Genomic DNA, 26,057 nt, shown 5'->3' with positions numbered 1-26,057 from the left:
AGCCGCAGCCGCCCCGGGAACGGCCCCCGGCCGCGGAGGGTGGGTCCCGGCCACGAGTTTCGAGGCTCGGGAGCTCCCTCCCACCAGGGGCTTCCGCTCTGTGCGCCGCGGGGGCAAGCCGCAGCCGCCCCGGGAACGGCCCCCGGCCGCGGAGGGAGGGTCCCGGCCACGAGGTTCGAAGCTCGGGAGCTCCCCCCCACCAGGGGCTTCCGCTCCGTGCGCCGCGGGGGCAAGCCGCAGTCGCCCCGGGAACGGCCCCCGGCCGCGGACGGAGGGTCCCGGCTACGAGGTTCGAGGCTCGGGAGCTCCCCCTTACCAGGGGCTTCCGCTCCGTGCGCCGCGGGGGCAAGCCGCAGCCGCCCCGGGAACGGCCCCCGGCCGCGGAGGGAGGGTCCCGGCCACGAGGTTCGAGGCTCGGGAGCTCCCGCCCACCAGGGGCTTCCGCTCCGTGCGCCGCGGGGCAAGCCGCAGCCGCCCCGGGAACGGCCCCCGGCTGCGGAGGGAGGGTCCCGGCCACGAGGTTCGAGGCTCGGGAGCTCCCCCCCACCAGGGGCTTCCGTCCCGTGCGCCGCGGGGGCAAGCCGCAGCTGCCCCGGGAACGGCCCCCGGCCGCGTAGGGAGGGTCCCGGCCACGAGGTTCGAGGCTCGGGAGCTCCCCCCCACCAGGGGCTTCCGCTCCGTGCGCCGCGGGGGCAAGCCGCAGCCGCCCCGGGAACGGCCCCCGGCCGCGGAGGGAGGGTCCCGGCCACGAGGTTCGAGGCTCGGGAGCTCCCCCCCACCAGGGGCTTCCGCTCCGTGCGCCGCGGGGGCAAGCCGCAGCCGCCCCGGGAACGGCCCCCGGCCGCGGAGGGAGGGTCCCGGCCACGAGGTTCGAGGCTCCGGAGCTCCCCCCCACCAGGGGCTTCCGCTCCGTGCGCCGCGGGGGCAAGCCGCAGCCGCCCCGGGAACGGCCCCCGGCCGCGAGGGGGGGTCCCGGCCACGAGGTTCGAGGCTCGGGAGCTCCCCCCCACCAGGGGCTTCCGCTCCGTGCGCCGCGGGGGCAAGCCGCAGCCGCCCCGGGAACGGCCCCCGGCCGCGGAGGGAGGGTCCCGGCCACGAGGTTCGAGGCTCGGGAGTTCCCTCCCACCAGGGGCTTCCGCTCCGTGCGCCGCGGGGGCAAGCCGCAGCCGCCCCGGGAACGGCCCCCGGTCGTGGAGGGAGGGTCCCGGCCACGAGGTTCGAGGCTCGGGAGCTCCCCCCCACCAGGGGCTTCCGCTCCGTGCGTCGCGGGGGCAAGCCGTAGCCGCCCCGGGAACGGCCCCCGGCCGCGGAGGGAGGGTCCCGGCCACGAGGTTCGAGGCTCGGGAGCTCCCCCCCACCAGGGGCTTCCGCTCCGTGCGCCGCGGGGGCAAGCCGCAGCCGCCCCGGGAACGGCCCCCGGCCGCGGAGGGAGGGTCCCGGCCACGAGGTTCGAGGCTCGGGAGCTCCCTCCCACCAGGGGCTTCCGCTCCGTGCGCCGCGGGGGCAAGCCGCAGCCGCCCCGGGAACGGCCCCCGGCCGCGGAGGGAGGGTCCCGGCCACGAGGTTCGAGGCTCGGGAGCTCCCCCCACCAGGGGCTTCCGCTCCGTGCGCCGCGGGGGCAAGCCGCAGTCGCCCCGGGAACGGCCCCCGGTCGCGGAGGGAGGGTCCCGGCTACGAGGTTCGAGGCTCGGGAGCTCCCCCTCACCAGGGGCTTCCGCTCCGTGCGCCGCGGGGGCAAGCCGCAGCCGCCCCGGGAACGGCCCCCGGCCGCGGAGGGAGGGTCTTGGCCACGAGGTTCGAGGCTCGGGAGCTCCCCCCCACCAGGGGCTTCCGCTCCGTGCGCCACGGGGGCAAGCCGCAGCCGCCCCGGGAACGGCCCCCGGCCGCGGAGGGAGGGTCCCGGCCACGAGGTTCGAGGCTCGGGAGGTCCCTCCCACCAGGGGCTTCCGCTCCGTGCGCCGCGGGGGCAAGCCGCAGCCGCCCCGGGAACGGCCCCCGGTCGTGGAGGGAGGGTCCCGGCCACGAGGTTCGAGGCTCGGGAGCTCCCCCCCACCAGGGGCTTCCGCTCCGTGCGTCGCGGGGGCAAGCCGTAGCCGCCCCGGGAACGGCCCCCGGCCGCGGAGGGAGGGTCCCGGCCACGAGGTTCGAGGCTCGGGAGCTCCCCCCCACCAGGGGCTTCCGCTCCGTGCGCCGCGGGGGCAAGCCGCAGCCGCCCCGGGAACGGCCCCCGGCCGCGGAGGGAGGGTCCCGGCCACGAGGTTCGAGGTTCGGGAGCTCCCTCCCACCAGGGGCTTCCGCTCCGTGCGCCGCGGGGGCAAGCCGCAGCCGCCCCGGGAACGGCCCCCGGCCGCGGAGGGAGGGTCCCGGCCACGAGGTTCGAGGCTCGGGAGCTCCCCCCCACCAGGGGCTTCCGCTCCGTGCGCCGCGGGGGCAAGCCGCAGTCGCCCCGGGAACGGCCCCCGGTCGCGGAGGGAGGGTCCCGGCTACGAGGTTCGAGGCTCGGGAGCTCCCCCTCACCAGGGGCTTCCGCTCCGTGCGCCGCGGGGGCAAGCCTCAGCCGCCCCGGGAACGGCCCCCGGCCGCGGAGGGAGGGTCCCGGCCACGAGGTTCGAGGCTCGGGAGCTCCCCCCCACCAGGGGCTTCCGCTCCGTGCGCCGCGGGGGCAAGCCGCAGCCGCCCCGGGAACGGCCCCCGGCCGCGGAGGGAGGGTCCCGGCCACGAGGTTCGAGGCTCAGGAGCTCCCCCCCACCAGGGGCTTCCGCTCCGTGCGCCGCGGGGGCAAGCCGCAGCCGCCCCGGGAACGGCCCCCGGCCGCGGAGGGAGGGTCCCGGCCACGAGGTTCGAGGCTCGGGAGCTCCCCCCCACCAGGGGCTTCCGCTCCGTGCGCCGCGGGGGCAAGCCGCAGCCGCCCCGGGAACGGCCCCCGGCCGCGGAGGGAGGGTCCCGGCCACGAGGTTCGAGGCTCGGGAGCTCCCCCCCACCAGGGGCTTCCGCTCCGTGCGCCGCGGGGGCAAGCCGCAGCCGCCCCGGGAACGGCCCCCGGCCGCGGAGGGAGGGTCCCGGCCACGAGGTTCGAGGCTCGGGAGCTCCCCCCCACCAGGGGCTTCCGCTCCGTGCGCCGCGGGGGTAAGCCGCAGCCGCCCCGAGAACGGCCCCCGGCCGCGGAGGGAGGGTCCCGGCCACGAGGTTCGAGGCTCGGGAGCTCCCCCCCACCAGGGGCTTCCGCTCCGTGCGCCGCGGGGGCAAGCCGCAGCCGCCCCGGGAACGGCCCCCGGCCGCGGAGGGAGGGTCCCGGCCACGAGGTTCGAGGCTCGGGAGTTCCCTCCCACCAGGGGCTTCCGCTCCGTGCGCCGCGGGGGCAAGCCGCAGCCGCCCCGGGAACGGCCCCCGGCCGCGGAGGGAGGGTCCCGGCCACGAGGTTCGAGGCTCGGGAGCTCCCCCCCACCAGGGGCTTCCGCTCCGTGCGCCGCGGGGGCAAGCCGCAGCCGCCCCGGGAACGGCCCCCGGCCGCGGAGGGAGGGTCCCGGCCACGAGGTTCGAGGCTCGGGAGCTCCCCCCCACCAGGGGCTTCCGCTCCGTGCGCCGCGGGGGCAAGCCGCAGCCGCCCCGGGAACGGCCCCCGGCCGCGGAGGGAGCAGTGAGGGGGTAATTAATGAGGTCATTAATATGCAAATGAGACATCACCTGGAGAGGGGACCAAGGTGGGGGTTCCCATCTTTCCCACCCCTTCTTGGGTCTCAGTTCCCCCAATTAAGGATGAAATCCCAACTAAGGATCAGATCCTAATTAACAGTCAGATCCTAATTAATGATGGGACCCTAATAAGGGCTGGTAGGCGGGGCCTGGGGGGGTTCATCACCTCTGAAGCAGGTGATGAAGTTCTTCACTTTGGTGTCATCCAGGAAAAGCTGCAGAAAAGAGGGAAAAAGCCTCAAAACACTCAGGTCTATCCCGGGATATGTTTGGGATCTGTTGGGATTCATTTAGGATCCATTTGGAATCTGTCTAGAGTGTGTCCTGAGTCTGTTTGGGGCCTGCTTGAAATCCATCCAGAATCCATCTGGGATCTCCCAGGCATCCATTTGGGATCTGTCCTACCCCTATAAACACCCAGATCCCTTACAGCCGCCCCCCCCCATATGGACCCCTCCAATCCTATAGACAGCCAGACCCCTATAGCATCCCTACCCCTATAGACCCTCAACCCCCCTTTAGACACCCCCACATGCCTATAGACACCTAGACCCTCCCCACACCCCCCCGAGACTTTAGATCCCCTATAGCCCCCCCATAGACCCTGCTCACCCCTACAGACACCTCCCCAAACCTATAGACAGCCCCATACCCCTGTAGACATGCAGACTCCCCACAGACACCCCCCATAGACCTCACTCACCCCTATAGACACCCCCACACCCCACAGACCCTCCACACCCCATATATCCCCCCACAGCCACCCCTACAGACCCATCCCACAGTCACCCACCCCTATGGACCCCCCCCATATCCCTAGAGATCTCAGACTCCCTACAGACCCTCACCCACCCATACAGACCCTCAAACCCCTTCTGGACATCCCCACAGACCCTCTGCACCCCATATATCCCCCCATAGCCACCCCTACAGACCCACCCCACAGTCACCCACCCCTATACCTTCTATAGCTTCCCTACAGACCCTCAACGCCCCTACAGACCCCCCCATGGACCCCCTGCCTTTCCCTCGTGATCCAGGGAATAGAAACACTCTCGGGTTCGGGGCTCCGGCCACTGCCCCTGCCGGTACCTGGGCCCGGGCCGTGTGCGGAGCCACTGCACCACCCCCGCCCGCATCGCCCCCGCCCCCCCGCGTCGTGACAGGCGACACCGGCCCCCAGAGCCCTGCCCCTGTCGCGACAGGCGACACCGGCCCCCAGAGCCCTGCCCCTGTCACGACAGGCGACAGCGGGCCCGGCGGATGGTGCGACCCAGAAGTGGCACTGCAGGGGGACCGGAATAGCAGCGGCACCACGGGGGGAGGGGGGAGATGAGGCGGGGAAATGGTTCTGGAGGGAAACAGAACCGGCTGTGGAAGGGCCGAGGGGGTGCAGGAGTGGGGACCCCCCTGGGATCGGCACCTATAGAACCCTATAGACACCGCACACCCCTCTGGGAACGGGTATAGACACCTATACAACCCTACAGATACCCCCGCACCTCAACAGACACCCACCCACCCCCACAGACCTTTCGTGAACGGGTATAGGCACCGATAGAACCTTATAGAAACCCCGGGAACGGGTATAGACACTGATAGAACACTACAGGGACCCCAGGAACAGTTGTAGGCACCTATAGAACCCTATAGAAACGCCAGGAATGGGCACAGACACCTATAGGACACCATAGACATGCTGAGAACCACTATAGGAACCAATAGAACCTTAGAGGCTCCTGCCCGCCCTGGAGACCCTCAGCCCTCCTATAGACACCCCCCACCCCTATAGACCCCCTGACCCCTACAGACACCCACCCCCCCCATAGAATCCACAACCCCTACAGAGCCTCACACACCATCCCAATATTTCTATTACCTGGATCACCAGGGACAAGTGGGGAGGGTCTATAGGGGTGGATGTCAATGGCAGGGGTTTGTAGGGCTTGGGAGTGTCTATAGGGGTGCAAGGGGTGTCTATAGGGGCGCACAGGGGCCTAAAGGGTGTGTGGGTTCTATAAGCAGTTGTAAAGGGCATACTTTTGACTTAGATGATCAATGGAGCATAGAGGGGTGAGAGAGAAATTATATTGGGATGTGAAACCAGCCAGAGTATTGTACAATGTAACTTTATGGCACAAGTTAACTGAAAGGTCCATTGTGCTTTTTAGCAAGTCAAAGAGATGTCCCCCATTATCAGAGCTGAGTTCCTCCTTGGCTTGGCCCCATACTGCAAGATGGACACAAATACCCTTGAAACACAGTGGGAGAGGTCGTCCATAGGGGTGAGAAAGATGATGGTGAGAGGAAGATTCTGTGGGCAGGGGTCGCTCACCCCTTGCCCTACAGCAGGGCATGCACAGACTGTTGCTCTCAGGTGATGAACAGGTGGGGTTTGGCTGCCACTCAGGCATCACCTTATACTGCGTACTGGCCCTATGTGGTGTAATGTAGAGCTGATGAAATGGGGTGTCAGGACTGCTGGGGTGAGCGATCCTCATCCTGCCATGGAGACTGTGTTGCTCCACGGGGACACTCGCTAAGCATGGGCACCGACCAGCTGCTACAGATCCTGGCAGCCCTGGCCTGTTGTAGTAGTTTCAACCAGGTTTTCCCCCTGCAGTTGAAAATGGTAAAACCCCCAGGGGGTGGTGACACTTGAGATTTGAACCAATCTGTGCTCCTGCAAAATATAAACATACCACAAGCAAACGGAAGAGAAGAGTTGTAGTTTTGGGTTGAAGAAGAAGTAACCATGTTCTGAAGCCATGAGCTGAAGGGGCAAGAGCCCCTCTGGGGGGCCATGGCCCCCCAGCCCCCGGCGGGGGGCCTGCGGGGACCTGGAACAGCATAAAGCTGGGCTAGGTGCCTGCAGATGAGAGCTGAGAAAGTTTTCTCCACTGTGAATGAGCAGAGACAGCAGCGGCAGACGCAGCATCCAGAGACTCTGGCTAAGAGCCAGGACAGATAAGAACTGAACCGGAGAAGCAGCGAAACAAACATGCAGCCAAGGAAGACTCAGAGTTGCTCAAGCCGAGATAGAAAGCCAGCAGCTGAGAGACAGAGTTTTGGGGGTAAGAACTGAACCAGATCCCCCCCCCCCCCAAAACCCATGGAGACCCCTCTTAGAGAGAGGAGGATGATGGACTCTTACTTGAAAGAGCCTTGGAGTGCTACAGCACTGGAGAGAGGAGCTAAGAAGCTCAAAGACGTCCCAGAGCTGGACCGGGACAGCCGGATGGAATGCAGAGGGGGGTGACCTTGCTCCCCCCCCCGCTGCTGCTGCCATGTTGGCAGTTGAGACAGAGCAGAGGAGCTCTGGTAGAACTCTTGAGGAAAGGACTTTCAACTGAAAGCTGCCCAAGATATTCTGGCTCAGGGTTGAATCCCCTGAGGAAGGGACTTTCACGAAGATGCCCCTGTATTTCGTGATATACCTGTGGTGAAGCGAGTCTTGTCCCTGCTGGCAGTCCACAGGTGAGGCCTTCGCTTGGAGTCGAAGGAGAGCCGAGGGGCTTGGAGACCCCCTTGTGTGTATTGAAAAGAGATCCAGCTACAACAATCCAGTTGCAACTGCTGCATGGAAGACAGAAGAGGAGCTGCTGCCCTAAATGTCGAAGAGATCTGTCCTTCTTCCCTCCTGGACTTTTATTTGGAGGGGAGAAGAGATCTGATCCATTGTAAATACTTATGTCATGGTAGAGATAGTTGTGATCATGTGTATAATGTATTATAATATTTATTTGTACAGTCATTGTAATATATATTCCCTTCACCCCATTTTGAGTCTGTGTGATTGTCTGGAAAACACATCTTACACTAGGTTGAGATGTGGGAGGGGGGCTTGGACTAGAGAATTGGATTTTGGGGTATCTCAAACCATGACACCTGTCTGTGTGGGTAAGCACAGTTTATTAATAGGAAGCAACTGAGAAAGGAAATCTTTTATATCCTTTTTTGGTATCCCTTTAATTCCCTTTTTTCAAGTTAATACTATAATAAAAGCTGTTTGTGGTATTCTATGAATGCCAACCGATAAAGCAGGTTTTTTGTATTCTTTTTTAGCTTTTGATTCTCTTTGCCAGTAGTTTTTTCTGTTCTCACTGCAATAAAAGATTTTTTGTAGTGTTTGAATGTCTGCTGTACTTGTCTTTATTCTGGAAATGTATTCAAACCAACAAATACACGGGGCCACAGCTCTTTGGGGCAGGAGACGGGCAGCAGCCTTGCCAGGACTCAGGGTGGTGGCAGGTCTCCTTGGGCCAGGACTTGCCAGAGGCTGTCCCTCAAGAATCCTGGGAGCAGGCAGGGAATGCTGAGCAGACCAAGCCCTGCCCGGATGTCCCATCGGGAAGACACTGTTCCAGGGGGAATTCACTGGATCTGCCAACTCTTCCTGACTGGCTTAATGACTCAGCCGTGGTGTGTCCCTGTCACTCAGATCCCTTCTTGGCTGCACCTGACGTTGTGATTCGTGTGATTGACAATACCTTTAACATCTCTGTAAGTAATCCTTGTTATTTTAGTTGTATCACAGATCAAAACGTATCTACCCTCCATTTATCATTAATAATTCCCATGGGCAGAAGAGCCAAACTGAGGCTCCCAGGGAAGAAGAAGCTGGGAGGATGATGCAGGATACAGTGAATTAAGGAAACTGTGAAATCAAGAAATCCTCAGTGGATGGCTGATTGCTTGGATCATCTCTGCAGCAATCACAGCAGCTACCGCAGCCACGGCTCCTGTTGCACTGGCCATTCAGTGCAGGCCATGCCTGCAGTGCCAGTGTATGGGCACTGTGGCAGCATCAGGAGCAGGGGTTTCAGAATCTGTCTGGTTTCAATATTCCAAGTCCTCTGGAAGAGCATGGGACAAGCCCAAAGACAAGAAGCCCGGGTCCTGGCCCTCTTGGCCGTGAACTCTGCGTGTCCAAACAAAACAGGGGCAGAGGTGGGACCAAGCGGAGTCACTCTGCACCTGCACTGAGTTCATGGGAATGCAAAGGGAGGATGGACCTTGGCTGAGTGCTTGGAGAGACAGAAGGTTGTTTCTCCAAGTGGAAATGCACTTGAACCAGCCTGCATGATCCCAGCCTGTGTTTTTCTCTGGCGGCTGAACACAGCCAGCACATGAGGGGAGGGGAATGTGTGGGATCAGGGCACTGCTTTGGGGCCATGCTGGGAATTCCAGTGGACTAAAAGACAAACACCGGGTGCTGCTCACGAGAAAAGAGGAATTAAAGGGGACACAGAAAAGTGTTGGGGGACAAGTCTCGAAATGGAACTCTGTGTGTGCAGCCTCATTTTCTCCTTCAGTGCCCACAGGAGAGGGGGCAAAAAGTGGGGGTTTGGACCCCACAACTGATTGGGGGGGAAACTGGAGTTTGAGGGGACAATAGGAAAGTGGGAGGAACAGGGAGAAGGGTGGAAAAGGGGGGTAGTCTGCCAGGTTCAATGGTCCCATGGGGGTCTTTGGGCACAGGGGGCTGGTAAAAGGGGGTGGCCCCCGTGAGCTCCCAACTTATTGTGGGGTGCTGATGGTTGATGGATCCAATTTCAGCCTTGGATTATGCCAACAGTTTCAGTTTAGAGGAATTACAGAGGTGTGACTGAACCACTATTGTCCCCCAGGTTTAATGATGGCAAATGAGATCTAGTGATAGAAATGAATTAATTAAGGTGATAAATAATCAGACACAAGATCTTAATCAGAATTTTTTACTGCACAAAATACACACTAAAACTACCAGGAGGACAGGATAAGATAGGATTGTACTCAAGCAATTGATGAAGCACTTCTACTAAAGCTGGCAAAAAACAATAATTCTTAATTAGGGATGGATGGAACTCCCCCAGACCAACTCTGGTGGGGATATCTCGGCTCTCAACCTCCACGAGTGACCTTGTGGGGGTTCCCAGCCAAGGCAGGAATCTCCATGCACCCCCCAAGAAGGGTTCTGATGGAAGAACCTGCCCCTGGGAAAGGGGACTGGCCCTTTCTGGTTGAAAGGAATGGACTGACAGTCACTGGACTCCAGGGGTTGTCTCACCATCAGGGGGTTCATTCGTGGTGGAAGCAGCGGCCAAAGCTCTTTCCGCAGTCGGGGTACTCGTAGAGCTTCTCTTACTGGTGGGTCTGTTGGTGTCTGGTCAAGTTAGAGCTGTCAGTGAAGCTCTTCCCACACTCCAGACACTTGTAGGGCCTCTCCCTGGTGTGGATGCGCCGGTGCTTGACAAGGTTGGAGTTCTGGTTGAAGCCCTTCCCGCAGTCGGTGCAGCGGAAGGGCCTCTCATCCGTGTGCGTCCGCTGGTGCTGGAGGAGATGTCAGCTGGTGTGAAACCTCTTCCCACATTCCAAGCACTTGTAGGGCCGTTCTCCAGTGTGGATGCGCTGGTGGGTCTGGAGGTGGGACCTGTCCCTGAAGCTCTTCCGACATTCCCCACACGTGTAGGGCCGTTCCCCAGTGTGGATGCGCTGGTGGGAGCGGAGGGTGGATCTGTCACTGAAGCTCTTCCCACATTCCTCACACGTGTAGGGCCGTTCCCCACTGTGGATACGCTGGTGTTTGCAGAGGTTGGAGCTGTTCCTGAAGCTCTTCCCACATTTCATACATGTGTAGGGCCGCTCCCTGGTGTGGATGTGCTGGTGTTGCATGAGGTCAGAACTATCCCTGAAGCTTTTCCCACACTCCCCACACATGTAGGGCCGTTCCCCAGTGTGGATGTGCTGGTGTCGGATCAGGTGGGAGCTCTTCCTGAAGCCCTTCCCACATTCCAAGCACCGGAAGGGCTTTTCCCTGCTGGGAGGCTGATCAGGGACCACCAGGTTGGAGCTCCCCCTCAAGCTCCGGCCGCCTTCCTGGCACAGGCTGGCTCTTTCCTCCTCAGAGCATCCTGGGATGGCTTTGGAGCCCCTCCTGCGGGGGGATCTCCGGCCCTTTTCCTCCCCGCTGCCTTCCTGCGCCGGGGAGCCCTTCAAAACGGCCTCTCCCACCAGGGTCTCAAGGGGGGATTTGTCCTCCGGGCTCTCCGTCCTCAGCTCGGGGCCTGGGGCAGGAAGCAAGAAGGACAGGGAGGGGATTTGCCTCCGGCCCACAGGGAAGGCCAAGGACATCCCCCCAACTCCGGCCCCGGCAGGACGGCGGCGGCAGCGGGGTTGTCCTGCAGCCGGGGCCATGCTCGGCTGCCAGAGCCAGCACAACACCCGCCCAAAGGGCCACTGACTTCCTCCTCACCTGCCTGGGGGGCCCAAGGCATCTTCCTCTTCCTCGCAGCCTCCTCCTCCATCCACCCAAGCTTTGGGAAGGACAAATCCTGATGAGGGGGGAAACCAAGGGCTGAGTGCGTTGGCTTGGGGGTTCCTCCTGCCCAAGTCCATCTCTAGAGCTCACTGGGCATCCTGTGACCAAAAAAACCTCCAAAACACCAAGATTCAGCCCAGAAAAACCCAAACCAACGAGATTCAGGCAAAAAACCCTCAGAAGTAGCAAGAAGACCCTTGCCACCCCAAACTGCAAAAAGTTGAGATTGAGCAAAAAAATACTCCAAAATACGGAGATTCAGTCCAAAAAAAGGTGATGAGGACTGAATTTAACCCTCCAGTAGGAAAGTCGTTTATTTCAAGCTCGTCTTCAAGGTGCGGCCTGGCACTGGAGCCTGGGCTCTAATTAACCTCTCCTGTGCTGCCAAACAACAGGAGCTGTATGGCCAAGGGACAAACTCTGTGATCCCTGTCAGTGTCCATGGTCCCTGTCAGTGTCCTTCAGGGAAATTGGGAGAAGGAAATGAAGAAACTGGTTTGGAACTAAACCGGCGTTAAAGTGGGAAAAACCTCCTTCCACGGAAATAAAACTTAGACAGTTTTTCCTGGGCTGAACGAGCTCATTCAGGGATGAAGGACTGGGACTTCTGTGGACACTTGTGCTGGTTTCTTTGGACACTTGTGTTCATTCAGAGAGCCCCTGGAAACACTCTGCTGTTCAATCCCAGTGCCACCAGTGCCTGGGTCCTGTCTGCAGCAGCAGATTGCAGTGGGACGGGAGAAATGCTTTTCTGAGCCTCTGGGTTGGACACAGGCACAGCCTGACCCTGAACCCAAGGGAAACAAAGACAAATTCCATGGCTTTAGCTGGACCAAGGTTGGGGGTGTTTCCTGAGGGCAGCACTACACCAGACTTTTGTGTGTGTGTGTGAGACAGGAAGAACCACAAATGCCTGCACAGCCCAGAGCAGTCAGTGTGGGGCTGTGCTTGCTGCTGCAGAGACCCCCAGGGAACAAACCCAGGCAATAGTTTGGGTTTATTCATTGCTCTGTGCCAATGGAATAGAATGTTCCACAGGAGCTCTGTCCCCCTCTGTGGCATTGGGTGGCTCGAAGCTGAAGAGGTGTGTGGGGGGGTCAAGTGCAAGTTCCCTTCTGAATTGTGTGTCCCTAAGGAGGACACTTGCCTTATTATTGCTTATTATGTGTAATATCTTACAGATCTATCATACAATAGCTAAGGATGGATTCTATAGAATATGTGCCATACATATGATACAGAATATATCTGATTATTGCTTTATCTGTCTGTCCAGACAGATATTGTGTATGCACAGAGATTGTATTTGAGGGATATGTTCTTCTCAATACCCTGTGAGCTCCACTCCCAAGGCCAGCAAATTCCTGAAGCTCCCCCTCCTGTGCCCTGCAGGTTTTGGCAGATTTGCAAGAGCAGGGGAATCATTCCCTGCAGCCCCTTTGCACTGCAGGAAATGGGAGCACTGTGCACATCCTGCTGCCTCCAGATTCCATTCTGGGTGTGGGAATGACCCTGTGGGGAACAAAGAAATGCCTGGTTCTGCAGGAGCTGCAGATGCTCAAGGGGCAGCAGGACCACGTCAGGGCCCTGGGGGGGGCTGGGGGGCTTTGGGGTGCAGAAGGGTCCTGAGAGAGGTGGGGAGGGGCTTTGGGGATTGGGGGTACAGACCAGTACAGACCAGTACCTTCTCACTGCTCCCCAGATCTCTCCTGGAGCTGGGCCACGTTGTTCTGGGACACCTGAGCCCCCCCCCAGTGCCCTCTCAGTACAGCCCAGTGCTCCCAGTACAGCCCACTGTGTTCCTGTCCCAGGGTGCCGAGTGATCCCTCTTTGAGGGGGGTTGGAATGGATTTGAGGGGGGGGCTGGGGGAGATTTGAAGGGATCTGGGGGATGTTGGATGGGAATTTGGGGGGGTTTGGGGGTCTTTGGGTGTATTTGGGAAGTTAAAAAGGGTTTTGGGGGCATTGGGGCATCAAAGGGATCTGGGGGGGGAGGAGATTAAAGGACATTTTTGGGGGGTTAAAAAGGCCTGGGGGGGAGAGGAGGGGCTGCACTAAGAGCAGGTGAGTCCTGAGCCCCCCCCCAGTGTCCCTGACACCTTCTTGGTGTTTCCAGTTCCCCCTTTGACACCCCAAGACCCCCCTGGTGTCTCCAATGTCCCCAGGCCGCAATTTCCCCCTTGACACCCCCAATTCCACTGTCCTCAACCCCCTCCCCACTGTCTCCAAACCCCATCCCTGACGTCCCGAACCCTCCATCTCACCCCAGGAGCCCCCCCTGTTCCCTCTGACCACAACCCCCCCACACACACACACTCACAGAGAGGCCAAGGGCATCTGGGGACACACTGGGGAAAACTGGGGGGCTTTGTGGGGTACTGGGTGATTACTGGGGGATACTGGGACACACTGGGGGGAACCAGGGGGCACTGGGAGGACTGGGGGGTTACAGAGGGATTACCAGGACACACGGGGGGACGCTGGCAGGTTACTGGGCCATACTGGGGGTTACTGGGTGCTCACTGGAGGATCACTGAGCCACACTGGGGGCCAGTCGGAGGTCACTGGGACACACTGGCTGGTCACTGAAGGGGTTACTGGGCCATACTGAGGGTCACTGGGAGGTCACTGGGATATACTGGGGGCATAGAGATCCCCTTAGTCGGTCCTGCTACATCTCCCCCCTGGACTTTTGGGGACACCTCCAGGACCCCTCCCCTGAGGGCTGGGAGATCCCCTGAACTCCACTGCTGAGCTTTAGGGGACACCCAGGTCCCCCTTCCTTTGGGGTCTCTATGTGCTGAGTTTTGGGGGTCTCTGGGGTTTGAGGGGGGAATTGAGATCCCCTTTACCTGGGGTTTGTCTGCTGGGCTGGCAGAGGCGCTGTGGTGGGATGGGAAATGGCCTCATAGGAGTTTTAGTTGGCCGTGGCCAGACAGGAGTGACACAGTGACCCCCCAAAATACATGCAGAACCTCGGAAACCCCCTTAGAAATCCACCTCTGGGCCCATCAAAACCTCCTCAAAAACATCCCAAATCCTCTCAGAGACCTCATCCACCCCCAGGACCCCTTAAACCCTCTCAGTGACCTGCAAAACCCACCTGGGACCCCCCAGGCCCTTTCAGGGACCTCAAAAACCCCCTCAGGGACCCTCAAAACTGTCTTGGACTCCCGAAATCCCTATAGAAACCCACAAAACTGCTTCAAAGACTCCCCCACAAAGTCCCCCAGGACCTCCCAATTCCCTTGGAAACTCCAAAACTTCCTCAGGGATTCCCAAACCCCTTCAGGGACCTTCAACCTCCTCCCTTAAGTCCCTTTTGCGACACCAAAGCTCCTCAGAGACCCCCCAAAACCTCCTCAGAGACCTCTAAAAGCCCCTAAGGGACCACAAAACCACAGAACAGCAGAAGAACTTTCTCTAAAGGAAGAGAGTAAAGAATCTGAGAAGGAGGAGACCAAAGAAAAACTGAAGCAAAGCAATAAAATCATCCTGGCTCTTGCAGTTTTTCCTTCATCTTTTTCTCACTTTTCCTTTTTTTAGGGGTCTTGTTTTGGTTGGGTGGTTTTGAATTTTTTTTTCCGAAGGACTTTCTCAGGAACCGAATCGAACTCCGGGTTCTTGGGAGGCCTCCGGGCCCCGCGGCCCCCGAGAGGGTTCCAAGGCCCTGCGCTCTGATCCTCGGGAACCCCCGAACCCCCCGCGCTAAACCCTCCCGAGCCCTCCAGCCTTTCCACCCACAGCCGCGCTCCCCGCAGCCCCCGAGGGGATCCCCAGACCCCGCTCTCCCGCACCCCCCGCCACTACTCAGAGCTCACCAACCGACCCGCCGCCATCACCGATTCCCGGCAGCCAACACGGCAGGGGCGGGGGCGGGTCTGCGGGGGCGTGGCCGCGCGCTGATTGGCTGCGGCGGCGTTCTCTGAATGCTGTGCGCGCGCAGAGCGCCGTGGTGGTTGCCGGGAATCGGTGATGGCGGCGCGACCTGCGGTTCGCTCCGAGTGCTGTGAGTCCCCCCGGGGGGGGGGCTCGGGAGGGTTTAGCGGAGGAGTTCGGGGGTTTCTGGGGATGTTGTGAGGGGTCCCTGAGGGGGTTTGGTTTTCTGAGGGGTCTCAGGGGGTGGTTGATGGTTCCTGAAGGGGTTTGGGGGTCTCTGAGAGGGTTTTGGTTTCTGAGGAGATCTGGGGGGTACCAGGTCGGCTTTGGGGGTCTCTGAGGAGGTTTGGGGGTTCTGAGGAGCTTTGCGGGACCTCTTAGGTAGTTTTGGGGTCTCTAGAGGGTTTACGGGGATTTAGACGGTTTTGAGGGTCCCTGAGGGGGATTGGGGGATCCCTGAATGGGCTTGAGGGGTCCCAGGTGGGTTTTGCAGATCACTGAGAGGGTTTAGGGGGTGCTGGGGAGGGATGAGGTCTCTGATGGCATTTGAGGGGCCCTTGAGGAGGTTTCAACGGGTCGAGAAATGGAATTCTGAGGGGGTTTCAGGGGATTTGAGGGGCCCTTGAGGAGGTTTCGACGGGTCGAGAAATGGAATTCTGAGGGGGTTTCAGGGGTTTTCAGAGGATTTCCTGGGGTCTTCTAAAGCCCAGCAGTGGGTTGCAGGGGGTCCCCCAGCCCCAAACTAAAGGGTCCTAGGGATGCCCCTCAAAATCCTGGGAGGAGATGTACCACATCTGGGTAAGGGGATCCAGTGCCCCCAGTATATCCCAACGACCTCCCACTGCCCCCCAGTATGGCCCAGTGATCCTCCAGTGAGCCCCCAGTAACCCCCAGTATGGCCCAGTAACCTGCCAGTGTCCCCCATTGGGTCTTGGTAATCCCCCAGTAACTCCCCAGTTCTCTGCCAGTGACCCCCAGTGTGCCCCAGTTCACCTCCAGTCCCTCCCAGTGCCCTCCCAGTGTCCATCAGTAAGCCCCCAGTCCCTCCCAGTGCCCCCTGGTTCCTCCCAGTGTGTCCCAGTATCCTCCAGTAATCCCCCAGTGCCCCGTAAAGCCCCCCAACTGTCCCCAACGTGTCCCCAGATGCCCTTGGCCTTTCTGTGAGAGTGGGGGGGGGGGGGATTTTGGGGTCAGAGGGTCCGGGGGGGCTCCTGGGGTGAGATGGAGGTTTGGGGACATCAGGGATGGGGTTTGTGGAAAGTGAGGAGGGGTTGGGGACAGTGGAATTGGAGGTGTCAAGGGGGCAATTGGAGCCACTGGGAGGCCCTGGGGAGATGAGAGACACCAGGGGGGTCTCGGGGTGTCAAAGGGGCAATTGGGGACACTAAGAGGGTCTTGGGGACACCAGGGTGGTCTCAGGACGTACCTGCTCATGGTACTTCCCCTCCTCTCCCCCCCCCCCAGACCTTTTTAACCTCCCCCAAATGTCCCCTAACCCCCATTTTCTCTTTAATCCCCTTCCCCCACAGACCCTTTTTACCCCTCAAAACCCCTTTTAACTCCACTAAATGCACTCAAAGCCCCCCAAGCCCCCCCAAATCCTTATACAACACCCCCAGATCCCCCCAAATCTCGCCCAGCCCCCCCTCAAGTCCCCCCTGCCCACAGAGGGATCACCTGGCATGCTGGGACAGGAACACAGTGGGCTGTACTGGGAAGGCACTGAGGGGGGCTCAGCTGTCCCATGACAATCTGTCTGTCCTGGTCTGTCCTGGTCTGTCCTGGTCTGTACCCCCAATCCCCAAAGCCCCTCGCCAGCTCCCCCAAGACCATCCCACACCCCAAAGTCCCTCAGGCCCCCCCAAGCCCCTGACTTGGTCCTGCTGCCCCTTGAGCATCTGCAGCTCCTGCAGAACCAGGCATTTCATCAGCAAATGTGCAGGTGACACCAAGCTGGGGATGTGTTGATGTGCTGGAAGGCAGGAGGGCTCTGCAGAGGGACCTGGCCAAGCTGGATCCATGGGCTGATTGCAAGGGGATGAGGTTCAAGCAGGCCAAGGGCCGGGTCCTGCCCTTTGGCCACAGGAAGCCCCGTCAGCCCCCCGGGCTGGGGCCAGAGTGTCTGGAGAGCAGGCAGGCAGAAAGGGAGCTGGGAGTGTGGATGGACAGGAAGCTGAAGAGGAGGCAGAGTGTGGCCAGGTGGCCAAGAGGACCAATGGCTGGTGTCCTGTGTGAGGAAGAGTGTGTCAGCAGGAGCAGGGAAGTGATTGTTGGGCTGGAGTGAGCGCTGGTGAGGCCACCCCTGGAGTGCTGTGTCCAGCTCTGGGCCCCTGAGTTGAGGAAGGCCCTGGAGGGGCTGGAGCAGGTGCAGAGAAGAGCAGGGAGGCTGGGGAAGGGAGTGGAGCACAAGTGGTGTGAGGAGAGGCTGAGGGAGCTGGGGGTGCTGAGGCTGGAGAAGAGGAGGCTCAGGGGAGACCTCCTGACTGTGTGCAAGTCCCTGCCAGGAGGTTGTAGCCAGGTGGGGGTGGGGCTGTTCTGCCAGGAAGCAGCAGTAGGACAAGAGGGCTGGGTCTTGAGCTGTGCCAGGGGAGGTTTAGGTTGGATATTAGGAAGCAATTTTTATGGAGAGAGTAATCAGACCTTGGAATGGTCTGGGCAGGGAGGGGGTGGAGTCAGCATCCCTGGAGGTGTTGAAGGTGAGAGTGGATGTGGCCTCAGTGCCATGGTGTGGGAAGCACAGCAGGGTTGGATCCAGGATTGGACTTGATGATCTCGGAGGTCTTTTCCAACCCAGCTGGTTCTGTGATTCTCTGGGATGGTTGTAGAAGGAGAAGGAAGCCCAGAGGCCAGTGCAAGCAGGTAGCCCTCAGCTTGCACATGATGTCCCCTCCCTACAGGTTCCTGTCCTTGAGCCCAGGCCCTGAGGTGAGGCTGAGAAGTGGCGCAGAGGTGAGCCCAGAGGTGTCCCTGAGGTGAGGCTGAGAATAAGTGGAAGGCAGAGGTGCTGCTGAGGAAGGAGAGCCCTGTGGTGAGGAAGAAGGCGAAGCTCTGAATGCCCATCCCCGAGAAGGTGCTGTGTCCATCCCCTGTGTGCCAGGTGAGGTGGGACTTTGCTGCAGAGCTGCGGGCGCTGATTTGAGCGTCTCCAAGTGCTGAGATGGTGGGCACCCAGGAACACAAACTGTGCCTGGCCACGGAGCCTGCAAGGAGGAGCAGAGACAGCGGTGGCAGTGTGGGGGGCCAGGTTGTCCCTGTGCCTTCCCCTGCAGGCCCTGGCTGTCCCTGCTGGGCCCCTGTCCATCCCCATCAGGTCCCTGCCCGTCCCCCCCGGGCTGAGCTCCCCCCAGGAAGTGCCGTGGAGCTGAAGGTGCTGCCATCCCCCCCCTGCAGCCGCTGCCCCAGCCAAGGGAGCAGCAAAGGCAGGGCCAGGAGCAGAGGCAGCAGCAGGGGAGCCCTGGGGGGGCCGGGAAGGTCTTGTGTGGGTCAGGAAAGAGGCGCTGGGCACGAGGCCAGGGCTGTGCTGAGCAGGCCCAGCCCTCACATCCCCCCAGGCAACGCCGACTGCCCGGGGGTCTTGGGAGGGACCCCCAGCCCGTGTGCCCCACAGTGAGCTGGCAGAGAGAGAGCCAAGGGACAGGGATGTGGGCAGGGCCCCAGGTGAGGGACAGGCAGGGCCATTGCAGGACCACGGTGAGGGCACAACCTGTGGCAGCAGAGCTGCCCAGGGCCGGGGACAGCTAGGGGTGTTGGTACCAGGCACTGTTGGGGCCGAGCGGAGCACGAGGCCTCTTGCAGACCCCTGGAGCAGCCTCCCACTTGCCAGCCCCACCCTGGTGGGGTGACACTGTCCCCTCCCTACAGGACACTCCTCTGAAATCTTTGGGTGGGGCCTTTTGTGTCTCTTCCTGGTCGCTGATTCGTTCTGGGAACCCGATGGACCTTCTACAATCCCATGCATGGGGCACAATCTCCTCTGCAGTGTTTGCCTCCCTGCAGACTTTACAGGGAAATCTGTGCTGGCAGCTGCATCCTGAGCCTGAGGGCAGTTTTTATCCCCGTGTGCTGATCCATCCTGGGTACCCAAGGGATCCTCTGCCATTCCATCCATGCAGCAGGAGTCACCCTGCTGCCCTTGACACCCCACAGAGGGACAAGTGCCATCTCTCTGTCTGAGAGAAGCCAGATGCTGCCCCCAGGGCATCAGAAGTGGTGCTGAAGCCTCTTTCAGCCCAGCCCCGGGTGCAGTTTTCTCATCCCCTCACCGAGTGCCCGCTCCCCCAGCCAGCACTGACCAACCAGGGCGTTTGGCACACTTGATTTGGTGGTTTGGAGAAACAGCCCTGGACTGGCAGGGGGTCAGATAACCTTGAGGAACAGCCCTGGTGAGGCGCCCGGGCTGGCAGGGGCCGGGGAATTGCTGTTCCGTGGAACCGGCTGGAGCTCTGGGTGAACCTGAGCTGAAGGGCCTGTGACCTGTGGATGAGTCCAGTATGGAGCAGAGACCCCCCTGCAGCCCGGGAGGAGCCCACGCCAGAGCAGGGGATGTCCAAAGGAGGCTGAGAGCCTGTGAAAAGCCCCTGCAGAGCTGAGGGAGCAAAGCCCTGATTTCCAGGGCTGCCACCACACCCCAATTTGGTTTTTGGAAGACTTTTTTTGGTCTAATCTTCATATTTTGGAGTATTTTTTAGCTGAATTTGAACTTTTTGCAGTTTGGGGGGGTAGGGGTCTTCCTGCTGTTTCTGAGAGGGTTTTGCCTGAATCTCGATGGTTTGGGTTTTTCTGGACTGAATCTTGGTGTTTCGGAGGTTTTTATGGATACAGGATGCCCTTGTTTTCCCCCCCATCAGGATTTCTCTTTCCCAAAGCTAGGGCGGATGGAGGAGGAGGCTGCGAGGAAGAGGAAGATGCCTTGGGCCCCCCAGGCAGGTGAGGAGGAAGTCAGTGGCCCTTTGGGCGGGTGTTGTGCTGGCTCTGGCAGCCGAGCATGGCCCCGGCTGCAGGACAACCCTGCTGCCGCCGCCGTCCTGCCGGGGCCGGAGTTGGGGGGATGTCCTTGGCCTTCCCTGTGGGCCGGAGGCAAATCCCCTCCCTGTCCTTCTTGCTTCCTGCCCCAGGCCCCGAGCTGAGGACGGAGAGCCCGGAGGACAAATTCCCCTGTGAGACCCTGGTGGGAGAGGTCGTTTTGAAGGGCTCCACGGCGCAGGAAGGCAGCAGGGAGGAAAAGGGCCGGAGATTCCCCCGCAGGAGGGGCTCCAAAGCCATCCCAGGGTGCTCTGAGGAGGAAAGAGCCAGCCTGTGCCAGGAAGGCGGCCAGAGCTTGGGGCGGAACTCCAACCTTGTGGTCCCAAAGCCACCCCCCACTAGAAACAAGCCCTTCAAGTGCTTGGAATGTGGGAAGAGTTTCAGGAAGAGCTCCCACCTGATCCGACACCAGCACATCCACATAGGGAAAAGGCCCTACATGTGTAGGGAATGTGGGAAGAGCTTCAGGGACAGCTCCGATCTCCTCAGCCATGAGCGCATCCACACTGGAGAACATCCCTACATGTGTGGGGAATGTGGGAAGAGCTTCAGTGACAGCTCCAACCTCTGCACCTACCAGCACATCCACACTGGGGAACGGCCCTACTCATGTGGGGAATGTGGGAAGAGCTTCAGGCAGAGCTCCACCCTCTGCTCCCACCAGCGCATCCACACCGGGGAACGGCCCTACAAGTGCTTGGAATGTGGGAAGAGGTTTATGACTAGCTCCAATCTCTACACGCATGAGCGGATGCACACTGATGAGAGGCCCTTCCGCTGCATCGACTGCGGGAAGGGCTTCAACTGGAACTCCACCCTTGTCAGGCACCGGCGCATCCACACAGGGGAGGGACCCTACAAGTGTGGGCAGTGTGGGAAGAGCTTCACCCACAGCTACATTGACCTCACACCAACGGACCCACTGGTAAGGGAAGTCCTACCAGTGCCCTGACTGTGGGAAGAGCTTTGGCCGCTGCTTCCTCCCCAAATGAACCCCCTGATGGTGAGGAAACCCCTGGAGTCCAGTGACTGTCAGTCCATTCCTTTCAACTAGAAAGGGCCAGTCCCCTTTCCCAGGGGCAAGTTCTGCCAACAGAACCCTTCTTGGGGGGTGTGTGGAGATTCCTGCCTTGTCTGGGGAACCCCCCACGTTCAGTCCTGGAGGTTGAGAGCGTTGGTGTGGGGGAGTTCCATCCATCTCTAATTAAGAATTATTGCTTTTATGCCAGCTTGAGTAGAATTGCTTCAACAATTGCTTTAATGTAGAGCACTGTCCTATCTTATTCTGTACTCCTGGTAGTTTTAGTGTTTATGTTGTGCACTAAATAATTCTGATGAAGATCTTTTGTCTGATCATTTGGAACTCTAAATAAATTCCTTTCTATCAATAGATCTGATTTGCCATCATTAAAACCTGGGAGATAGAAGTGGTTCAGTCACACTTCTCTAATTCCTCTCAACTGAAAGTGTTGGCATAATGGAAGGCTGAGATTGGATCCAGCAGCCCTCAGCATCCCACAGTAAGTTGGGAGCTCAGGGGGCCGCCCCCCTTTCCCAAAGACCCCCATGGGACCATCGGAACCACCAGACCACCCCCCCTTGTGCGCCCTTCTCCCTGTTCCTCCCACTTTCCCATTGTCCCCTCAATTCCCAGTTCCCCCCCTTGAACAGTTGTGGGGTCCCAACCCCCACTTTTTGCCCCCTCTCCTGTGGGCACTGAAGGAGAAAATGAGGCTGCACACACAGAGTTCTATGGCAGGACTTGTCTACTGACACTTTTCTTTGCCCCCTTTTATTCCTCTTCTCTCATGAGCAGCACCCGGTGTTTGTCTTTTAGTCCACCGGAATTCCCAGCATGGCCCCAAAGCAGTGCCCTGATCCCACACATTCCCCTCCCCTCATGTGCTGGCTGTGTTCAGCCGCCAGAGAAAAACACAGACTGGGATCATGCAGGCTGGTTCAAGTGCATTTCCACTTGGAGAAACAACCTTTTCTCTCTCCAAGCACTCAGCCAAGGTCCATCCTCCCTTTGCATTCCCATGAACTCAGTGCAGGTGCAGAGTGACTCCGCTTGGTCCCACCTCTGCCCCTGTTTTGTTTGGACACGCAGAGTTCACGGCCAAGAGGACCAGGACCCGGGCTTCTTGTCTTTGTGCTTCTCCCATGTGCTCCCAGAGGACTTGGAATATTGAAACCAGACAGATTCTGAAACCCCTGCTCCTGATGCTGCCACAGTGCCCATACACTGGCACTGCAGGCATGGCCTGCACTGAATGGCCAGTGCAACAGGAGCCGTGGCTGCGGTAGCTGCCGTGATTGCTGCAGAGATGATCCAAGCAATCAGCCATCCACTGAGGATTTCTTGATTTCACAGTTTCCTTAATTCACTGTATCCTGCATCATCCTCCCAGCTTCTTCTTCCCTGGGAGCCTCAGTTTGGCTCTTCTGCCCATGGGAATTATTAATGATAAATGGAGGGTAGATACGTTTTGATCTGTGATACAACTAAAATAACAAGGATTACTTACAGAGATGTTAAAGGTATTGTCAATCACACGAATCACAACGTCAGGTGCAGCCAAGAAGGGATCTGAGTGACAGGGACACACCATGGCTGAGTCATTAAGCCAGTCAGTAAGAGTTGGTAGACACAGTGAATTCCCCCTAGAACAGTGTCTTCCTGATGGGACATCCGGGCAGGGCTTGCTCTGCTCAGCATTCCCTGCCTGCTCCCGGGATTCTTGAGGGACAGCCTCTGGCAAGTCCTGGCCCAAGGAGACCTGCCACCGCCTCGAGTCCTGGCAAGGCTGCTGCCCGTCTCCTGCCCCAAAGAGCTGTGCCCCCCAGGGGACTTCTCTGCCAGAGGGCAGCCAAAGCCAAGGGGCACTGAGGTCTGCCCTCTTGCAGGTGGCTGTTGGGAGTGGCAGCTGGAGCAATTGGTGGCAAGACTTGGCATCTGTCAGAAGGCAGAAGCTGTTGCTCCTTCCTGGCATGATTTTTGGGTGGAAGTGATTAGCAGCAGCACAAAGCCACCATCAGCTACTGAGGTTCAGAGGACAATTAGATTAGACAGAGAGACTCTCAAGCTTTCTTGTGTTCTTTTTGCTTGTTTTCTTGCCTCCTGGAAAAAAAATCAGCCCAGTCTCGCATGTTCAACACTCCAGTGTCTGTGTGCTCAGTTGTGGCCAGCAGCTGATGTCCAGTCCGTTGGGGAAGTGCAGGGGACAGGGAGAAGTCTGGGCTGAGAAGCTGTTCTGTGTCTGCCATGAAGGTGCCACCCGCCCGGAGGAGCAGGCAAGAGAAATGCTGGAAGCAGAGACGTTCTGCCAGTTTCTGCTCTCAGGTGGACACAGGGCCCACTTGTTGCCAGGGCTCCCGGAGACTGGATCTGGGAACAAGGCAGGGCCATGCACTGGTAGGCTATGGGCTCCAGCAGGACCAAAGGAGGAACGTCCAGCAGCAAAGTGTGAGCTGGTGAACTGGGCCATCTTTTCATCAAACACCACAGTGCTTACTTGCCTCCATCCCTGAAGCTCCACCACATGAGGCCCTGCTTTGCTTCAACTTCTGCTGCTTCTTCATTGGTTGCCCTCAAGTGCTGAATGTAGAGTTTAGAAGCCCATGCCCGTGTTTTGAAGGTGCCTGTGTGGAGGAGAGGTTGAGCAGCTGCAGCCCGAGACTGGTGTCCCAGCAGAATCTCTAAGGATGGCACCAGTGGTGCTGGCTAGGGACAGCTGAGTGTGGAAGGTGCGTCCAGCCTCAAGCAGGGCCGTTGAAGTCAGTCAGGATGTCAGGCTGCAGCTGAAGCTGCCAAGGGTTACTGTGAGGCTGGGGAGTCACTGGAAAGCTGTGGTAGCCACTTGCCCTGAAGCCTTTTGCCAAAGTGGGTGCAATTGTGTCCACAGTCTGCCCACTTTTGGTGTCCTGGCTGGTGTGGGTGCCTGGGTGAGGAGGCCCAGGTGCTGTGGGTGCTGCTGCTCCTGGGCAGCCTCTGGTGCTGTTGTCTGTGGGGCGCGGAGCCGCTTGGGCAGCAGCGAGTGCGCAGGCCTGCCCGAGGAGCCCAGCGCCCTGCCCGTGGTGGCAGCAGTTGCGGGCCCAGAGCTCTGGCTCAGGGGGGTGTCGGCCACAGACCCATGGCCTAGGCAGCCTTGGGGGCCCGGGCTGGCCGCCAGCCCTTCCTGTGCCACTGCCCCTTGCTGGCAGCACCCGGCGGACGTGCCCCGGCAGGGCCCCTTGCCCTCCTTGTCCCCAGCCAGGCCAGCCTGGCCACCTTGGGGGAGTTCTCTGTACAGCTCTGGTGATGTGGAGCGTTTGAAGGACCAGGTTTGAGACGGCAGGGCTGTCATCAGTCATGCCATGGAGGGCTGGAAGAGAAAGGAAGAGAGCCAAGGTGAGAGACCAGGAGTGTGGGGATGCGAGGAGCCCCTCCTGCCAGGGCCATCCCAGCCAGCTCTTGCCATGGCCAGGAGGGAGCAGGGCCCAAGGGGATCAGCTGGAAGGTGCCCACGCTTACCGTGGCAGATGAGCTGCAGCTCTGGCTGCTCCTGCTTCATGGACCTGGCAGCGATCCCTGGGAACACAGAGCCTGTCAGGCCCCAGAGGCACAGGTCCCCTGCAGCGGTGCTGCCAGCCCGGCCACATGGCCTCCTGGCCTGGCAGGGCTGAGCCCGGGGCCTTCCCGCATGGGGACGCCCCAGGGCTGGGCTGGCACAGGGCGGCAGCAGGCGCCAGGCCACTCGGGGCTCCACATGCCCTGGGCCGCATCCTGCTGCCGCTGCAGCAGCCGGGGCTGGGGCCGAGCTGCAGCGGGGCGGGGAGGGACCCCGTCCTTGTGGCTCACCCAGAAACTTGATGGCCAGCTTTCGCAGGGGCTCCTCTGGGCAATCCAGGTACGGCAGGGCCTGGCGCACGTACTGGCCCACTTGGCTCCTGTCCTTTTCCAGCTGCAAAGAGCACCAGGGTATGGAGGGAAGGTTCGGCTCAGGCTCTGCCCCTTGGCCGGGCGCTCCCTGTCCCCAGCACGGGGCTCCCCTGCTCACAGAGCCCTGGGGCCTGGCCAGCAGCTGCTGGGACCGGGTTTGGGGTGAGCAGAGGGCTGGGTGCTCCTGGGGAGTCATGGGGCCACCCTGCCTCACAGCCCAGCTGGGCCGGGGCTCCATGGCCCAGGGGAGCCTGGAAAAGAGCCCACATGCCCCAGGGAAGGGAGCAGGGTGTGGGGCACAAGCTGGTGTCTGTGGGTGCGGCGGTGGGCACAGGCACCCTGCCAACCCCACACATTGGGCATCAGGGGCTGGGGCTTTGAGGCTGTCCTTATCAGGCACTCGGCAAACCTCCATGGCTGTTCCATGGTCACCAAGTGCTCAAGATCCCTCCACTTCAGGAACCTGGCTGCACCAAACAGTGCTTCCCGTGTTACGGGACAAAAATTGTGTGAACAATTTCCCTTGCATTTCTGTGTGTTTCACTTTAGCATAACTGAGTGCTGATAGTAAAAATTACTGCGCCATTAAGATGGCTACAGGACCTGAAGTTAGAACAAAGGTGGATTCATGCCAGATACCAAGGAGGAGTTTTGGCAGGTGAATAAAGTTTTCTCATCTCCTATGACCACCTGTTGTGGTCCAATTAGCAGTGGACAGCAGAGCATGTTTTCCTTATGTAACCAATGTAGTGTGAACAAGAAACTAAGCGTCATGAGCACTATATAATCTTTCTCCTAATAAAGACGACATTTGCCTGATCACATTGATCCTGGAGCACTCCGTCCGTTCCCTTCCATCGATATTCCTGAGAGGCCTGCACAGCAACAGAGAGCGGGCCATGGCACCGCAGCCCAGGGCACAGCACCCACATCCCTGCACCAAGGCCAGGAGGAGGCTGCAGGCGACCACGGGCCAGGGCAGGAGGCACAGCAGCCTCCTACCATGGGGACACCAGAGCCCACGAGTCCTCACCTCTGCCACAGGCTGGTTCTCATCGTGCCAGTTGAAGTAGAATGTCACCAGCCTCAGGTACACGTGTGGCTTTAGGCTCTTGCTCCTCTCTGTCGCCTCCATCACCTCTCGGAAGAGGAGCATGGAGAGCTGCTGCAGCTGGCTGTGCTCCTGGTGCAAAGGAAGAGGAAAAGACCTCAGCACTGGCTTCTCCAGGCCCACCGGGGCAC

General features: G+C 59.8%; 1 protein-coding gene and 1 pseudogene across 1 annotated transcript; one reads left to right on the top strand and one right to left on the bottom strand.

Annotated features, from left to right (window-relative positions):
- Nucleotides 1–7,901: 7,901 nt before the first annotated feature.
- On the top strand, nucleotides 7,902–21,284 carry LOC116781385 (gastrula zinc finger protein XlCGF7.1-like). Its single transcript, XM_032677062.1, has 4 exons — nucleotides 7,902–8,196; nucleotides 17,770–17,969; nucleotides 19,720–19,798; nucleotides 19,987–21,284. Exons 2-4 carry the CDS (start codon nucleotides 17,925–17,927, stop codon nucleotides 20,844–20,846), a joined length of 984 nt encoding a protein of 327 aa, XP_032532953.1. The 5' UTR covers nucleotides 7,902–8,196; nucleotides 17,770–17,924; the 3' UTR covers nucleotides 20,847–21,284.
- On the bottom strand, nucleotides 9,661–10,392 carry LOC116781375 (annotated as a pseudogene).
- Nucleotides 21,285–26,057: the final 4,773 nt, after the last annotated feature.

Source organism: Chiroxiphia lanceolata, assembly GCF_009829145.1.
Source record: "Chiroxiphia lanceolata isolate bChiLan1 chromosome W unlocalized genomic scaffold, bChiLan1.pri scaffold_44_arrow_ctg1, whole genome shotgun sequence".
Taxonomy (NCBI): domain Eukaryota; kingdom Metazoa; phylum Chordata; class Aves; order Passeriformes; family Pipridae; genus Chiroxiphia; species Chiroxiphia lanceolata.
The sequence above is the reverse complement of the archived record's forward strand: the minus strand, read 5'-3'. Positions and strand labels throughout refer to the sequence as shown.

Bases quoted from the DNA above. Each gene is read 5' to 3' on its own strand.
- LOC116781385 (XM_032677062.1), top strand. From the start codon at position 17,925: ATGCCCATCCCCGAGAAGGTGCTGTGTCCATCCCCTGTGTGCCAG. The intron at 17,970-19,719 runs GTGAGGTGGGAC...CCCCCCCATCAG, and splicing joins GTCCATCCCCTGTGTGCCAG to GATTTCTCTTTCCCAAAGCT. The intron at 19,799-19,986 runs GTGAGGAGGAAG...TTCCTGCCCCAG, and splicing joins GCCTTGGGCCCCCCAGGCAG to GCCCCGAGCTGAGGACGGAG.